Source organism: Pristiophorus japonicus, chromosome 20 (assembly GCF_044704955.1).
Source record: "Pristiophorus japonicus isolate sPriJap1 chromosome 20, sPriJap1.hap1, whole genome shotgun sequence".
Lineage (NCBI taxonomy): Eukaryota > Metazoa > Chordata > Chondrichthyes > Pristiophoridae > Pristiophorus > Pristiophorus japonicus.
In genome coordinates, this window is record NC_091996.1 from 16,608,764 (window position 1) to 16,628,041 (window position 19,278).

General features: G+C 42.5%; 1 protein-coding gene across 6 annotated transcripts in view; it reads left to right on the forward strand.

The window, feature by feature from the left end:
- fnbp1b (formin binding protein 1b) overlaps positions 1-19,278 on the forward strand; it is a 337,119-nt gene that overhangs the window by 158,557 nt on the left and 159,284 nt on the right. For all 6 annotated transcript variants that reach the window (XM_070863799.1, XM_070863797.1, XM_070863796.1 and 3 more), the window contains 2 exons: positions 2,090-2,146; positions 3,831-3,978. In XM_070863799.1, coding sequence (XP_070719900.1) covers positions 2,090-2,146; positions 3,831-3,978 — 205 coding nt within the window. The remainder of the gene's footprint in view (positions 1-2,089; positions 2,147-3,830; positions 3,979-19,278) is intronic.

Sequence of the window (19,278 nt, forward strand, 5' to 3'; positions counted from 1 at the left end):
AGGCCCTCAAATCTACCACCAAGCTCATGGTCTACAGGGCTGTCGTAATACCCGCCCTCCTGTATGGATCAGAGGCATGGACGATGTACAGAAGACACCTCAAGTCGCGAGAGATATAGCGCTAACGATGTCTCCGCAAGATCCTGCAAATCCCCTGGGAGGACAGGCGCACCAACATCACTGTCCTCGTCCAGGCTAACATCCCCAGTATTGAAGCACTGACCACACTCGATCAGCTTCACTGGGCAGGCCACATAGTTCTCATGCCAGACACGAGACTCCCTAAGCAATTGCTCTGTGCGGAGCTCCTTCACGGCAAACGAGCCAAGGTGGGCAGCGGAAACATTACAAGGACACTCTCAAAGCCTCCCTGGTAAAGTGCGACATCACCATTGACACCTGGGAGTCCCTGGCCGAAGACCGCCCTAGGTGGAGAAAGTGCATGCGTGAGGGCGTTGAGCTCTTCGAATCTCAACGCCGCGAGCGCGAAGAGGTCAGGCGCAGGCAGCGGAAGGAGCGTGTGGCAAATCAGTCCCACTCTTCCCCCGACGAATGCCTGTCCCACCTGTGACAGGGTCTGTGGCTCTCGTATTGGACTGTTCAGCCACCAAAAAACTCACTTTAGGAGTGGAAGCAAGTCTTCCTTGATTCCAAGGGATTGCCCATGATGATGAGAAATTTATAGTGTTTACAACTGCTGTTTTGAGAAAATAATGTGAAAATTTGATGTGTCTTATAGGAAAATTAAAAAAAATCTCTCAACTGCTCTGATCTCCACATTTATGCATCCCACTACTGCATCACTGCTGTCAGGAATGTTTTTCTCAGTTTTTAACTTATCACACTTTTTCTTATTTTTGAACACTCCTATTTATATCGGGTATATTATTAATTCCTATACTATTATCTGAACTTGGATTATTTATTTTGCACACTGACCTTTTCCTCATCTTTAGGTAAACAGTTTTACTGTTATTTCTAGCCGAACCCTCCTCAACCTTCCTCTCTTCCCCACCCAACTTTTATTGGTTTAAAATCCTTTCTACATCCCTATTTATCCTTTCAGCTAGGACCTAGGCCATAGCCCATCCCAGCAGTACAGCTTTTTCCTGTTCCAATACTGGTGCCAGTGTTGCATGAAATGGAACCCCATCATTCCCAAAACTTTCAGTCACGCTTTCACTTTCCTGATCTTTGTGTCTCTGCCAATTAGCGCTTACCTCAGGCAATAATCCTGAGATCACTACCCTCGAGGCCCTGCTTTTTAATTTATCTCCTAGCTCTTTATACTCCCTCAGCAGCACCTCCTCCCTGTTTTTTCAGGCAGCAGAATCATCTCCCTTTTTATTTGGTGGCTCTGCAGTTCTGGCATTGGGATTAAGAAGCCAGTTTTAGCCGTGGGCAGTCAGTGCACGGATAAAGAAAAAAGAAAGACTTGGATTTATATGACGCCTTTCACGATACCAGACGTCTTCAAAGCGCTTTACAGCCAATGAAGTCCTTTTGAAGTATAGTCACTGTTGTAACGTAGGAAACCTGGCAGCCAATCTGCACACAGCAAGTTCCCACAAACAGCAATGTGACAATGACCAGATCATTGGCTTGTTTTGTTATGTTGATTGAGGGATAAATATTGGCCAGGACATGATGTGGAGAAGGTGTCATTCTCTCACGATCTAGATGAAATAAGAGTACCAATGTAAAGGGTTGTTGAACTTTGTTGAAAATGGTACTTTTTTTATATACTGGGATTACTGCGACTTGAGTTTTCAATGGAGTGCTTCTCCAGCCTCCCTATCCCATAGATTTCCTCTTTCTGGGAGTATAGAATATGAAGTTCTGAAAATTATATTAAAGGCATTTGAGACACACAATGATCTGTATTTAATTAGAGGAAATTGTACTTCTGAAATAAATTTTTATTTGAAACAAGTCTTTATTTTACTTCAATTCAAAAATCCTGTAGTGCTGTGGCAAGAACCTATGAAGTGACTTGGTTTGTTCAGTAAACAGGTATTCCTGCTACATGTAGATTAATTAGCAAAATCATGTTTTTGAGCTCATGTAGCTTATTTGTGTTATTCCTCAGGAATCTCTCGAAGAAGTATCAGCCAAAACGGAACTCCAAAGAAGAGGAAGAACAGAAGTGAGTGCTCCTTTCAGATCCAAGTAACAATACAATCCATCAATCCTTCAAATGCAGTAAAGGCATCCAGATACAGTACCAGTGTTATTCTGTGCTGCTGTATTTTGCTTTGTTGTACATGATGCAAGTTACATGTTCTTTCAAATTAGTGGAAACTGAGATATTTGTCTTTTTAGATTTTAGAAAAACTAAAATTTAATTTTAAGGGAACTAGACATTGTAGTAGTTAATTTATTTTTCTTCTATGTGATTGGACTGATTTGTAGTATTTCTGTACTTGCCCCAGCACACCAAACATGAAGATAACTCACTTTCACATCCTAAAGCAACTCTTAGGACGGTAGCAGGGGGGAGGGTGGATGGAGATGGTAGGGGAGAGAGATAGGAGGATGAAAATCGACCTTCGACTGGTTTTTACTGGAAATGGAAAATAATTTTAATCGTGAGCATCAATTGTTCCTGAAAGAGCTGTTGAGTTTGCGTGTATTTAAAGGAAAAATTAACTACTGTGAGAGTGGTTTTGATGCAGAAGTGTTTCCCTCCTTGTCCCCAAGCTAGATAATGTGAAAAAAATCCAGGAAATCTCCTACTTGGTAGAAAATATTTGAGTTTGCTATCCATACCCTTCCCCATTTCTTCCATGGATACCTATTTGAGGTTTTGCATTCCAATTGTAGTCCATGTAAGCTGGGAAAAACGACCAGGCTACTACTACTGAAAGTAATTTCCCCTGTGTTTATCCTTTCCTTCAATCACTGCTGAAAGCTCAGGACACTGGCGAGGTGACAAAGTTAATTACTGTGACCTAGTTCTGTCTCGTGAAATGATAACTCATGATCTTACATTCGAGGAGTTGGAGAACATTGTCGTGTGGATGCCTTTCCATGAACAGAGCAGATGGACAATAAATAATTGGTTAATTCAAACCTGGTCAATCTAATGCACTGCTTAGCATGCTGTTTTTCAGCAGTGTTGTCAAAGTCTAGCTCCTATAATCTATAAAACATTAAGTTGATCAAAAATGATTAGAGAAACCGAGAAAATCATGAGAGAGAGTGGGAAAAAAATACAAAACAATGCTTGCTCCTTCAACGTAAGATCAAAGCTTAAGATTCTAAATTCTCCCTTTCTCTTGAGAAACTGCTGCTTGTGTTAGGAAAAAAACAGCATTTTCATAAACCAGAGGAGACTAAAACATGATAATTTGGGGACAAAAAAGGCCTTTCCTGGTTGCTGTTATTTTGGCCTTGTTTCATGATCCAAACTGACCATTTATCATGTTTACATCACAAATCAAAAACTAGTAATCACAGGAATTTTTTGAAACAAAATACTCCATCTGTTTTTGCTTGGTGATATTACTTGATGCCTGTTTATTGGATGATGTACAAAATCACCAACGCTATAAATTGACCTGCTTTGAATGCGTTATCTCTTTTAGTTCAGTTTCTGTTTGTGCGCATCAATTGTTAAAAATATTTTCTGAGTAAGATATTATGATATAGTCACAACTTGTATTTTAGGAAACCTGGAATGTCAACACATTTAATTTTTGGATGTTCAAGGTAAATTTTGATAGTTTACTTCTAGACTGTCTTTATCCTGACCCTATGATGCTCGATTAACACATTTTGGAATTGAGTTTTTTTTAAAGTGGTGTATAACCGAATATTTTATTTTACAGATACACATCATGTCGAGCATTTCTGGCCGTTCTGAATGAAATGAATGACTATGCAGGCCAGCATGAGGTGATCGCTGAGAACTTGAGTGGGCTAATATTTGCAGAGCTGTCGCGCTATATTCAGGAGCTCAAGCAGGAGCGGAAATTGGTAAATTCTGTATATTGGCCATTTATTGCTGCTATTAATGTAAATTGCTTTAGAACAATTGAACTCCTCTAACCTTTTCATATATTTTTAAGGATCATTTTTATACTTTGGAACTGACACAAATCACATGAAAACATCACATAAATTAAGTTCTGTTGTGGATAATGCACATTATGATTTGAATTTTTAAAGGAGGGATCAGGTAAGCAGAAATTTAAAAAGTCGAAGAGAAAGGAGAAGGCAATAGTGCAGGGTAGCGATAGAGGTAATGATAACCAGAGTGTGACAGGAAGGAACAGAGTATATAAACATCAGAAAGTGGGGTCAGAGTAGGGAAAAGTGGTAAAAAGATTAAATTAAAAGCTCTTTAACTAAATGCACGTAACATTCGTAACAAGATAGATGGATGAGTTGACGGCACAAATAGAAATAAATGGGTATGATCTGATAGCCATTACAGAGACGTGGTTGCAAGGTGACCAAGGCTGGGAACTGAATATTCAGGGATCTTTGCCATTTTGGAACAATAGGCAGAAAGGAAAAGGAGGTGGGGTAGTTCTGTTAATAAAGGATGAGATCAGTGCAGTAGTAAGAAATTATATTGGCTCAGAAGATCAAGATGTAGAATCAGTTTAGGTGGAGATAAGGAATAATAAGGGAAATAAGTCACTGGTGGGAGTAGTCAATAGGCCCCCTAACAGTAGCTACACTGAAGGACAGAGTATAAATTTAAGAATAATGGAGGCTTATAACAAAGGTACGGCAATAATCATGAGCGATTTTAATCTTATTGATTGGACAGATCAAATTGGCAAAGGTATTTGGGATAGTTTCTTAGAACAATACATTGTGGAACCAACCAAGGGAGTAGACTATTTTAGATTTGGTAATGTGTAATGAGACTGGATTAATTAATGATTCTCATAGTAAAGGATCCTCTTGGGAAGAGTGATCATAGCATGGTAGAATTTCAAATTCAGTTTGAGGGTGAGAAAACTAGTTCTCAAACTAGTGTCCTGAATTTAAATAAAGATAATTACAAAGGTATGAAGGCAGAGCTGGTTAAGGTGGACTGGGAAAATAGATTAAGGGTAAGACGGTAGATAAGCAGTGACAAACATTTAAGGAGATATTTCATAACTCTCAGCAAAGATATATTCCGTTGAGAAAGAAACATATTGTTCCAAGAGGAGGACAAACCATCCGTGGCTAACTAAGGAAGTAAAGGATGGTATCTAATTGAAAACAAAGGCATACAATGTTGCGAAGAATAGTGGAAGGCCAGAGGATTGAGAATTTTTTAGAAACCAGCAAAGGACAACTAAAAAAATAATAAAGGGAGAGAAGATAGTTTGAAAATAAACTAGCAAGAAATATAGGAGCTTCTACAGCTATATAAAAAGGAAGTGAGTAGCTCAAGCTAACATTGGTCCCTTAGAGGATGAGCCTGGGGAATTAATAATGGGAAACAGGGAAATGGCAGAGACTTTGAACAAATATTTTGTATCGGTCTTCATGGTAGAAGACATTAAAAGCATCCCAATAATTGATGATCAAGGAGCTATTGGGAGGGAGAACTTAAAACAATCACTGTCACTAGAGAAAAAGTACTAGGCAAACTAATGGGACTAAAGATGGACAAGTCCCCTGGACCTGATAGCCTGCATCCTAAGGTCTTAAAAGAAGTGGCTGCATTGGTTGTAATCCATCAAAGTTCCCTGGATTCTGCAGTGGTCCCAGCGGATTGGAAAACCGTTAATGTAACGCCTCTATTTACGAAAGGAGGGAGACAGAAAGCAGAAAACTATAAACCAGTTAGCCTAACATGTCATTGGGAAAATGCTGGAGTCCATTATTAAGGAAGTAGTAGCAGGACATTTAGAAAATCATAATAGTCAAGTAGAGTATGCATGGTTTTATGAAAGGGAAATCATGATAAATTTGCTGGAGTTCTTTGAGGATGTAACAAGCAGGGTGGATAAAGGGGAACCAGCAGATGTTGTGTATTTGGATTTCCAAAAGACATTCAATAAGGGACCACATAAAAGATTACTGCACAAGATAAGAGCTCATATATTAGTATGGATAGAGGATTGGCTAACTAACTAGAAAACAGGGAGTCGGGATAAATGGGTTATTTTCAGGTTGACAAACCGTAACTAGTAGGGTGCCACAGGATCAGCGCTGGGGCTTCAACTATTTAAAATCTATATTAATGACTTGGATGAAGGGACCGAGTGTAATGTAGCCAAATTTGCTGATGTTACAAAGATAGGTGGGAAAGCAAGTTGTGAGGAGGACGCAAAGAATCTGCAAAGGGATAAAGTTAGGCTAAGTGAGTGAGCAAAAATTTGGCAGATGGAGTATAATGTGGGAAAATGTGAGGTTATCCACTTTGGTAGGAAAAATAAAAAAGCAAATTATTATTTAAATAGGGAGAGATTACAAAATGCTGCGGTAAAGAGGGATCTGGGGGTCCTTGTACATGAAACACAAAAGGTTAGCATGCAGGTGCAGCAAGTAATTGGGAAGGCAAATGAAATGTTGGCCTTTATTGCAAGGGATGGTGTATAAAAATAGGGAAGTCCTTACAGGGTGTTGGTGAGACCACACCTGGAGTACTGCGTACAGTTTTGGCCCTCTTATTTAAGGAGGGGATATACTGGCATTGGAGGCAGTTTAGAGAAGGCTTAAGAGGTTGATTCCTGAGATGAAGTGGTTGTCTTATGAAGAAAACTTGAGCAGGTTGGGACTATACTTATTGTAGTTTAAAAGAATGAGAGGTGATCTTATTGAAATGTATAAGATTCTGAGGGAGCTTGACAGGGTAGATGCAGAGAGGATGTTTTCCCCTCGTCGGGGAATCTAGAACTCTGGGGCATAGGTTATGGGGAGCGGGCAGGTAAGTGGAGCTGAGTCCACGGCCAGATCAGCCATGATCTTGTTGAATGGCGGAGCAGGCTCGAGGGGCTAGATGGCCTACTCCTGTTCCTAATTCTTATGTTCTTATGTTAGGATAGTTTCAGAAAAAGGGGTCACCCATTTAAAATGAGGAGGAATTTCTGAGTGTCGTGAATCTTCGGAATTCTCTACCCCAGAGAGCTGTAGAAGCTGGGTCATTGAATATATTTAAGGTGGAGATAAGAGATTATTGAACTTTAAGGAGTCCAGGGTTATGGGGAGTGTTCAGGGAAGTGGAATTGAGGCCAAGTTCAGATCTTATTGAATGGCGGAGCAGGCTCGAAGGGCCAAATGGCTGACTCCTGCTCCTATTATTTATGTTCTTGTGCTATGATATTATTTGGGAGAGTACAAAATTGAAACATGCCATTTTCAGCTGTGTCAGGGTTTCTGTTTTAAAAAGATGTTGATTAATTTTTTGCTCATCAGTGCTTGAGAGTGAAATATTCCATTTTATACTCCCAATGTCAGCATCAAGCACTTCAAGGTAAAGTAGTTAGGTGCGAAGTAAAGCTGCCTCTGCTATACCAAAGGAATGTGTGCCATCCCCCAATCTCAAATGAGTTCAGTTTGCCGTGATAATTATTTCTCTTTTTAAGGAGCCATTGAAAAAAAATCTTGTCTGCCACAATACGGCTTGAGTAAGGGCCTGCTCGTAATGTACTCATTGCCTTATTGACAAATTCGCAATGAACAAGTTGTGAATGTAGAGAAAACCTGGAATGTATTGATTTTTCAGAATGGCCATCTTTGGAATCTTGTGTTTGATGCATTTCAGCCTTATGGTGCACGTTTAAAAGTTTATTGTGGTGCATGGAGAAAGAGTCAGACTGAACACTGTGAGTTCAAAGTAAAGTGTGACCGTAGTCTTTTATTGCGGGTCTCCAGAGTGCCTCTTCAACCTGTGAAGCCTCCTTAAATACCTGTGCTCCCAAGGGATTATGGGATCCCTTGGGACTCCAGGGGATGAGCTCTCTGGTGGCTGTACAGAGTAAATACAAGTCCACATATATAACAACACTCGCCGCCCCCCCCCCCCCCTCCCCCCCCACAAAAGTCAATAGAGTAGCTATTTACAATGTGAGTCGATCTGGGGCCCTTCTTGCCCTGGTTGATCGTCTCGGTGTGAAAGCTGGTAATGTTGAATCATTTGTTGGGCCCTCGCTGTGCAGCTGGGCTGCCTGGTGTGTTGGGCCCTGCAGGGCTGCTGTGGATGATGGGTTCTGCTTCATGGTCAACTGTGGTGCCGGTTGCCACTGGTGTGTATGTTGGGGGATCAAAAAAGGTAGGGTCCAAGGGGGTTGCTCAGGATAGTCCGTGAATCTGAGTTTGATTTTGTCCAAGTGTTTCCGGTGAATGAGTCCATTTGAAAGTTTGACCCAAAACACCCTGCTCCCCTCTTTGGCCATGACAGTGCCGGGAAGCCACTTGGGACCTTGTCCATAATTTAATACAAATACAGGATCATTGATTTCAATCGCGCGTGACACATTTGCGCTATCATGGTATGCACTTTGTTGAAGCCGCCTGCTCTCTATCTGTTCATGTAGATCAGGGTGAATTAACGAGAGCCTTGTCTTAAGTGCTCTTTTCATGAGCAGTTCAGCAGGTGGGATCCCAGTGAGTGAGTGGGGTCTCGTGCGGTAGCTTAGCAGGACTCGGGATAGGCAAGTCTGCAGTGAGCCTTCAGTTACTCTCTTCAAGCTTGTTGGTTTGCACTGCTCTCTCTGCCTGACCATTGGACGCTGGTTTAAACGGGGCAGATGTGACATGTTTGATCCCGTTACGGGTCATGAATGCTGTGAACTCCGCACTGGTAAAACATGGCCTGTTGTCGCTCACCAGGACATCGGGTAGGCCGTGTGTGGCAAACACGGCCCGCAGGCTTTCAGTAGTGGCAGCGGACGTGCTAGCCGACATTATTTCACATTCAATCCACTTGGAGTATGCGTCTACAACCACAAGGAACATTTTACCCAAGAACGGGCCTGCATAGTCGACGTGTACCCTAGACCACGGTTTGGAGGGCCAAGACCCTAAACTTAGTGGCACCTCCCTGTGTACATTGCTTAACTGCGAGCATGTATTATATCTGTGAACGCAGGACTCTAAGTCCGCATCGATACTGGGCCACCACATGTGGGAGCTGGCTATCGCTTTCATCATTACGATGCCTGGGTGGGTACTGTGGAGGTCATTGATGAAGGTGTCTCTGCCCTTCTTGGAGACCACTACTCGATTGCCCCACAGAAGGCAATCTGCCTATATAGACATTTCATCTTTGCGCCGCTGGAACAGCTTTATCTCTTCCTGCATTTCCACTGGGACACTGGACCAGCTCCCGTGAAGCACACAGCTTTTGACTAGAGATAATAAGGGGTTCTGACTTGTCCAGGTTTTGATCTGCCAGGCAGTGACGGGTGATTGCTCACTCTCGAATGCTTCCATAACCATGGCTAGATCTGCAGGCTGCGCCATTTCCACCCCAGTGATGAGCAATGGCAGCCAACTGAGAGCATCGGCACAGTTTTCTGTGCCTGACCTGTGGCAGATGGCGTAATTGTATGCGGACAACATGAGCGCCCATCTCTGGATGCGGGCCGATGCGTTGGTATTTATCCCTTTATTCTCGGAAAACAGGGATATAAGTGGCTTATGGTCAGTTTCCAATTCGAATTTTAATCCAAACCGGTATTGATGCATTTTCTTTACCTCATAGACACACGCTAATGCTTCTTTTTCAATCATGCTGTAGACTCTCTCAGCCTTAGACAGACTCCTGGATGCATAAGCAACCGGTTGCAATTTCCCGAAATCATTAGCTTGTTGCAATACACACCCAACGCTATATGACAATGCATCACATGCTAGTACCAAACGCTTACATGGATCATACAACACAAGCAATTTGTTTGAGCATAATAATTTTCTCGCTTTTACAAAGGCATACCCGATAAGAAGTTACCAAAGTAGCTCAAGAGCCCCAGAAACAACCGCAGCTCCGTCACGTTCTGTGTCCTCGGTGCGTTCTCGATTGCCTCCGTCTTCACGTTGGTGGGCCTAATGCCGTCCGCCACAATCCTCCTTCCCAAGAACTCCACTTCAGGCGCTTGGAAAACGCACTTCGAGCGTTTTAACCTGAGCCCCATGCGGCTGAGTCGACTAAGAACCACCTCCAGGTTCTGCAGGTGCTCGACTGTGTTCCGACCTGTGACCAAGATGTCATCCTGTAAGACCACGGTGTGCTGGACCGACTTCAGTAAACTTTCCATGTTTCTCTGGAATATCGCCGCCGCTGATCGGATTCCAAACGGGCATCTGTTATAAACAAAAAAATCTTTGTGCGTGTTGATGCAGGGGAGGGCCTTCGATGATTCCTCCAGTTCCTGCGTCATGTAGGCAGAAGTCAGATCCAGCTTCGTGAATGTCTTTCCTCCCGCCAGCGTTGCAAAGAGGTCGTCGGCCTTTGGTAGTGGGTACTGGTCCTGCAGGGAGAAACGATTTATAGTTACTTTGTAATCGCCACAGATTCTGACAGTGCCATCTCCCTTGAGGATCGGGACAATAGGACTGGCCCACTCGCTGAACTCGATCGATGAAATGATGCCCTCTCTTTGCAGCCAATCTAGCTCGATCTCTACCCTTTCTCTCATCATGTACGGTACTGCTCTCGCCTTGTGATGAATGGGTCGCGACCTCGGAGTTAGGTGGATCTGCACTTTTGCTCCTTGGAATTTCCCAATGCCTGGTTCGAACAGCGAAGGAAATTTGTTTAAGACCTGGGCACACGAAGTGTTGTCAGCGGGCGATAGCGCTCTGACGTCGTCCCAGTTCCAGTGTATCTTTCCCAGCCTGCTCCTGCCGAGCAGCGTGGGACCATCGCCCGGTACCACCCAGAGTGGTAGCTTGTGCACCGTTCCATCAGAGGAGACCTTTACGGTAGCACTGCCGATTACAGGAATCAGTTCTTTAGTGTAAGTTCACAGTTTCGTGCGAACTGGAGTTAAGACAGGCCTTGAGGCCTTGTTGTACCACAACCTTTCGAAAGTCTTTTTTCCCATGATGGACTGGCTCGTGCCCGTGTCCGGCTCCATTGACACTGAGAGTCCATTTAGTTCAACATTCAGCATGATCGGGGGCCAATTTGTGGTGAATGTGTGCACCCCATGTACCTCTGCCTCCTCTATCTGAGGCTCTGGTTTGTCGTGATCCTCTGTCGATCTGTCCTCCTCTGCAACATGGTGGCTTGCAGGTTTATCAGGCTTTGCAGCTCGCCTGCACACTTGTTGGAGGTGTCCCATTGTTCCACAGCCCTTGCAAACATATTCTTTGAATTGGCATGAATGGAAACAATGATCACCCCCGCAGCGCCAACAAGGTGTTAATGGCCTTGCATTCATCACCCTTGATGGTGGACTCTGAGACATCTGCAGACGTGCAGCTGTAGGTATGTGTGACCTGCCCCTTACGTTGCGATTTAAAAACATCATTTTGTTCACAGTACTTGTAGCAGCACTTGTGTGCTGAGAGATTTGCATCATATTGTCACTGGTGGCAATGAACGCCTGGGCTATTGCTACGGCCTGCCTCAAGGTTGCGGTCTCTACAGTCAAAAGTTTGCGAAGTATGGTTTCGTGGCCAATGCCACCTACGAAAAAGTCTCTGAGCATGTGCTCCAAATGTCCTTCAAATTCGCAATGTCCTGCAAGGCGTCTTAGCTCAGCGACATAACTCGCCACTTCCTGGCCTTCAGGCCATTTGTAGGTGTAGAACCGGTACCTCGCGATCAGACCATTTGTAGGTGTAGAACCGGTACCTCGCCTTCCGGTTTAAATGTTCTCGGACCAGTGTGCACAAATCATCGTATGATTTCTCCGTGGGTTTCGCTGGAGTGAACAGATTCTTCATGAGGCCATACGTTAGTGCCTCACAGACGGTAAGGAGGATCGCCCTTCGTTTGGCAGTGCTCTCTTCCCCATCTAGCTCGATGGCCACGAAGTATTAGTCGAGTCGCTCCACAAAAGTTTCCCAATGATTTCCCTCCAAAAATTTCTCCAGGATGCCCACTGTTCTCTGCATCTTTGGGTTCGCTATCTGTATCTCGTCGCCAGTTGTGTTGTATGGAGAAAGAGTCAGACTGAACACTGTGATCTCAAAGTAAAGTGTGACCGTAGTCTTTTATTGCAGGTCTCCAGAGTGCCTCGTCAACCTGTGAAGCCTCCTTAAATACTTGTGCTCCCAAGGGATTATGGGATCCCTTGCGACTCCAGGGGATGAGCCCTCTGGTGTATTTACTCTGTACAGCCAAGTCCACATAAATAACATTTATGATGTCTTTTTGTTTCTTGTAAGGATTTGTTGTTAAGAAACCTAGGTGAAGGGCGAAGCTGTATGGTGAAAGGACATCAAGTTTGAAAAGAAAAGAGTGATTAGGTTCCAAACAACCTAGCTTTTTGGTGTTAGCAAAACAGAATAAAGACTGATAAACGTGCCCATCTTATTTGTCGCTTTGAGTTTATGCCAGTAGTACGGTAGAATAAATTTCTGATTTTAAAAAAAAAAAGCCCTTTTCTCCAGCTGAGCTATGATTCCATGGACACTGCATACCTTCTGGTGCCTCTCCCAATTACTCATTCTTCATGTGTGTTATGTATTTGCTTCATGGGTTTTTTGCTTAATTCATAGCAACACATTGCTATTAATAACTAGTTGGATTATTAGCAAAGTTTTAACAATCACACTACACATTACCAGTTGATCTACCAGGCTCACAACCACCTGCGCCATTGTGGAACCCCTGAACCCAACTGGCTGGGGTTTTATTGAATCTTGTGAACATCACAATCCACTTCCATCTCAACAGCTCTGCAAACCTGTGAGCATCCTCACAGCTGCATACATTACAATGTGTGAGTCCAGAAAAGTGAATGTCTGTTGGCTATTCTACCATGTAGAACATCACAGTTGCACCAGATCCTATCTTCACCCAACAATATCCACACTTGAGCATCTTCCAATAGAGAATATTGGGTAGCTATATGGAGTGAGGGCCTTAGTTCATGTCTCCTTTTCTTAGCCCAGCATGTCGATCTCCCCCCCCCCCCCCCCCCACCCCCCTGCCTTTCTAGCCCAGGATGCTGAGGCCAACTATTGCATTCATACTGCTCCTCTGGCAGAGATTAGCTAAATCAGCACAGATTGGAGATTGAAACTCTACTTTTAGTTCCACACTGTGCAGTGGCTTTACCAACTGAGCATTTTGGGAAACTAAAATAATTGCTATTTAATAGATACTGAACATAGCTTAGTAACAGTGTAAGAAATGTCACCCTTAGCCGTTAAACATGCATGTTTTATAGTGCAGCATTAACTGAGGGAGTGAAGCAGACCACAGCCGTGATTTCTATAAACTGAAGGAGGACCAGACTAAGAATGATAACATTGAGAATGTAAATGTTAACCCTGAAAAGATTCCACGACTGGTTTTCTTCCTAACCATAACTTAATTGTGTGATTGTGATCACTGCCAAAACATGGTTTTGCAGAAAAGATCCTATTCTCTTTTGCAAACTTTTTTTTAAAGAAGTGTTTCTTTGGTACTACATACACCATCTTGTACAGCTACCTTTGGGATCCGTACTTTTTATGTGGTTTTGTGTAGGATATGAAGAGTTACAATCAGTGGGCTAATTTACATGACTGAAATATGGACATTAACATGCTGGAAGTTAGATTTTTCAGGATATTCAACTTTTGCTACAATATTTCTTCTTTGCTGGATTCTGTAAAAATACTTCTGTTTTGCACATATCAATTGTGTTTTTGCCACAATTTGTGCTCTGACGTCAGTTGTGCATCTGATGAGAGCATGAGGAAGAGAGTGTTTGAAGATCAGGCTCTCAAATCTGGCACCAAGCTTGTGGTCTACAGGGCTGTAGTGATACCCGCCCTCCTGTATGGCTGTCAGACGTGGACCATATACAGTAGACACCTCAAATTGCAGGAGAAATACCACCAATGATGTCTCCGCAAGATTCTACAAATCCCCTGGGAGGGCACATGCACCATCAGTGTTCTCGAGCAGGCCAACATCCCCAGCATCAAAGCACTGACCACAGTCAACCAGCTCTGTTGGGCGGGCCAGATTGTCCGCATGCAGGACATAAGACTCCAAAAGCAAGCGCTCTGCTCGGAACTCCTACATGCCAGGCGAGCCCCAGGTGGGCAGAGGAATGTTTGAAGGATACCCTCAAAGCCTCCTTGATAAAGTGCAACATCCCCACTGACATCTGGGAGTCCCTGGTCAAAGACCACCCTAAGTGGAGGAAGAGCATCCGGGAGGGCGCTGAGCACCTCGAGTCTCGTCACCGAGAGCATGCAGAAAACAAACGCAGGCAGCGGAAGGAGTGTGCGGCAAACCAGATTTCCCACCCACCATTTCCTCCAACGACTTTCCCACCTGCGACAGAGACTGTAATTCCCGTCACCTGCGAACTCACTTTTGGAGTGGAAGCAAGTCTTCCTCGATTTCGAGAGACTGCCTATGATGATGATGATGATGATGAATGATGCAGCCTCTTTTGTCCTTTCCTTCTGCATTAGCAGCAGCATATATGATGCTAATGGGTTATTAATAGAGAGAGACTGGGAGCAGTGTTAATACAATGCTGCTTTTATTTTAACTGAATTTAGGGAGATTGTCAACTTTGGCATCAAAGTTTTACACCCCATCTGATTTTTACGCTCCTAATTGACTGTAAGTTGTAAGTTAAAATGACCACCATCCAAGTCTCTCATCATAACTCGGTCTGTTTAACACTGGGGATCAGCATCATGGTCTTCTCTGCATTGCCTCCAGTGCACGAATGTCATCCTTAAGTCTTGCCTGCCCTGCTCTGGTTTTGATTTCCAAGGAGGCTTGTCCCATCGGGTTTGTTTAGTTTCTTGGTGCCAATATATACGGCAGGAAAAACTACTGACCCTGTTTAAAAACTGGGTGTTTGGCCATCTGTCCTCGTGTCTCCTTACATGGCTCGATATCAGTTTTTGTCTGGTAACATTCCTGTGAATTGCCTTGGGACGTCTTACTATGTTAAAGGTGCCATATAAACGCAACTTGTTGCACACTACACCGCAGCCTCGGTTCTCTCCCCTTCGAGGCGCCGACTCTCACTGGGCTTCCATCCAGGACCTCGCTCAAGTGCCCACTTTGTGACAGCTGTGACTTAATGATAGAGCACTCGCCTCTTGAGTTACTAGGTTGTGGGTTTGAGCGCCTGTTGAGGATGAGAGCCCATAATCTAGGCTGATCCTTGGGTGCAGTAGTGTGCGATTTGCTGAAAGGTGCCGCCTCTCTGGTGAGATGTTAAACCGAGGCCCCGTCAGCTCTCTCAGGTGGACGTTAAAGATCCTATGGCAATATTTTGAAGAAAGGAAGGGGCGTTTTCTCCCACGTCTTGGCCAATATTTATCCCTCACAGCATCATTAAAAAACAGATTATCTGGTTATTTATTTCTTCGCTGTTTGTGAGAGCTTGCTGTGTGCAAATTGGCTGCTGCATTTTTCTCTATTACAAGAGTGACCACACTTCGAAGTACTTCATTGGCTGTAAAGTGCTTTGGGAAGTCCTGAGTTCTTGAAAGGCGCTATACAAATGCAAGTTCTTTCTTACTACTGCATCTTCAGCTAATGCATACATTGGCACATGACATTGACTAATTTTTTTAAAGCACATATATCCCTGATGAGAATAACATTTTGAGTAATTTGCATTATTATTCATGTGAACTTTTTAAAATCTAAAGGGAAGATATTCGTCAGCATCATTGTTTCTTTTTTTATTAAGATTTTACAGGGAGAAAACTAGGTTTGAACTTTTGAGTATTAAATGTTAAAGTTTCCAAGTACACACACATTTTCTGGCAGTTAACTAACAAGTATTTTATAAAATCAATGCTGAAGGCCGAAAAGCAGAATTAGTGAAATCTACAGAATGAGGTTGATTACTAATTTAGCTTTCTCAAAAACTAAAAATATTTGTGGCTCTCTGTTACTCCAGTAACCCCTGAAGTAAGTATGCCTGCTGTTGCTTGCTACTCTAATACATTTGTATAAATCAGTCCAGCTGCAGTTCATCAACATAGTTTTGTCCAGCTACATCTCTGCAGCATTATTTAAGGGTTTAGGAAATTTTCTTAAAGGGGGATTTAATGTGGTATAGAAAAATAAAGTTTTTTTAAAAAGGTGCAGTATATGTCCAAAAGTGGCTACTGACAGGCGTGCCAAGCACCACCTACATCTTTGTCATGACTGTAAATTGAAAGAGTTTAGCGGGGAGCTGCTTGAAAACCTTAATATTGCTAAATCTTTGTAAATCCTGTTCAGAAAATCATACAGCACAGAAGGAAGCTATTTGGTCCATCGTGCCTGTGTTGGCTGTTTGAAAGAGCTAACTAATTAGTCCCAGTCTGTTCCCATGGCCCTTCAATCTTTTTCGTTTTCAAGTATATATCCAATTCCCTGCTGTTCTGCTTGATTCTGATCAATCCATTCTTTGGTCTGTATAAATTTATTTTGTGGCTGAGACCAAGTTCAATCATGTCATATCCTGAAAATTGTGTTAGATGCTTTTCTCCAATCTATTCCACTGACTGATTCCATTGCACAACAGAAATATGGTTTTGTGGGGAATGAAATACTTTCAGGCTCAACATTGGAGATACTTCTGTGAAGTCAGGATTACAGCAGTGGAAAATGTATAAGGACAGTATCATAAGTACAAACCAATTTAAGTAATGATGCCAAATGTGCACACTGTGTGCATGAGTTTAGTACTTTACTTCACTATTCCCAAATATGGGTATGTTGCAATTCATGATAAATAGAAGCCTTCTCAATCATAATACATGTATCAAATATCACTATGCAGAGCTGTTTTTTTTCAATTGAGTTCTAAGCTGCAAATACAGCTTCCACTGGGCGAAGTCTCACATTTGATCCTTTGAAACAGTCAATCTTATTTTTTCTTTTGATGTATCTATTTAAATGTTATTGCAGTGTAGTATTTTAAAATGTTCCAATTTCTAAATAGCCCCTGGTGTAGTGTATTTTTATTGTTTTGCAGACAGGGCTGGAAAGTTTTACTCGTCAATGAACTAAAAATGATTTTCCAGCTACAGTGGAAATACAAAACAAAGTGCCAGCCCCCACATAACTTCAGTCTCCCCTTTTCTAATCCTTCATTTCTTTGTGTGTTTCTTCATGTAGCAGATTTATTTTAATTTCGCTTGCATCTTTTCTCTGCCCACTCACCAGCTCTTGATCTGTAATATAAATGATACTTTCATTATATTGGTCCTCATCACGTTGATGTATCTCAAAATGCTTTACACAAAGAAGTCTAACTAGGAATTCATTGTTTGTAACAAACAGGATCACTTTATTCAATTTATGATTTAATTTTCTCATTTTATAAAAAATAAGCTTCAAAATAAATTTTTCTTGAGTGCCCACACCTTTGCTGTGGTGATGTGGCCTTTATCACCAAGTCACACCGTGGTCTTTTCCACTACTCGTCTGGCACCTTTTCCTTTTGAGCATCTCGCCATGTTACACTCTCCTCCTTCAAAGTCCTCATTGTCCACCCCAGGTTTCTCACCAATATCCTCCCTCGTTACCTTCTTCTGCATCATCGGTGATGCCAATCTCTATCTTAGCTTCCCTTGCCCTCATGTGAACTGGCTGCCCTGCTGTCCTTCATAAACCTTTCCTACTATATAAACTCTCCTCATATTCACAGCCACCCCAACCTTGCCATCCCTATCACTGATGCGGCCATGTCCAGCCACTTTCTTGTATTCCTCACTACCCATGTTCCTTTACCCTTTTTGCTCTTTCCTCTGCTTCTGTCCCTGGGGAAAAAAACATCCACCAAGCCAGTTACAACTGCACTTTCAAGTTTCCAAGTGCCTAGCTTTTGGCCTTCCATTCACTGTGATATTCTACACCTGTTGATTTTCTTGATCACTTTCTTGCCTCCATCTTTGATGCCTTTGTCCCCAGAAAAACCTTTCCTTTGTTCCCATCCTGGTGATTCTCCTTGGTATGGCCCCCAACCTTTCTCCCTCAAGTCCAAGGGGTCCAGAACGAGCGGAGCTGTTGCACACTGCTTTAGCCATCCATCACCAGACCTAGGTGGACCGCATTGTGCCATTGAGTCTTATTCACTGCTCAAACCACATTCTACTTTAGGGTTATACTGGAGAACAAAGATAACCTCTCGGTTCTTGTCTCCACTACCAACCATCTCCTTAAACTCTTGTCGACCCTCGCCTCCAAAAACAAATGCAACACTAAAATCTACCTGGAATAAAAGCCCCAAAACATAAAAATTCTTTCTATAATGGGCTGCCCAAAACTGCATGCTATTCAGTGTCCTAACCAATATATTGTAAAAATACATCATCACTTCCTTGATTTTGTGTTCAGTGCTCCTGTCTATAAAGCCACTCATCCTATTTGCCCTCTTTTTGGCTTTTTCTTTTCGCACCCCTGCAACCTTTGTTCCTCCACTCTACTGAGAATTTTACCATTTAAGGTCTCTGTAGGATCTGTGTTGTAGACTGTCATTTATACAGTCCAACTTGTGACTAAGCTAAAGAATATTTACTGTAATGCCAGTTTTGATCACAGTTCTGTTTAACTTGGTGGCATTGTAATAAACAAATTGTGCTTTAATTGTGTAATGTACATCACTTTGTGAGATTGAGAATCACATTTATTTCTTTAAAATTATATGCTAACACCTATGAATAAATGGCATTAGTTGTTTCAGAAATCCAGTAGCAGGGTAGTTATTGTTTGAATTCACTGATTAAGTACATTTTTTGACGATCTATAAATATTACAAGTGATAAATCTTCCATAAACCATTATTCACAGGGCTAGAAATTGGCCTTTTGGTAATAGCGGTATTTTTTCGGCATTTTTTGCCAAAAATACCATTTAAAAATACTGCTATTTTTTAAAGACATAAAATTATCAAAAAAATGTGCCCGATGGTAAAAATCGGCGTTGCATGAGGATTTTGCGGTGGAAACTGTGGTCCTTGCCAACTTTAGTCCGAGGCCAATTACCGCTAAAAAGATAGGCCCTGGTTGGGGAGGGGGGAGGGGGGGGGGGGCGTAGAAACACACAAAAAATTGCAAAAACAAAAAGTAAAAAATCACAACAATCACGAGACACTTATCTAGCGAATCACTGAAAAAGAATTAAAAAATAAAAACTTTAACTTACCTTTTTTGCAGGTCTTCATACTGCTGTTTCTGGGGCTGCAATAT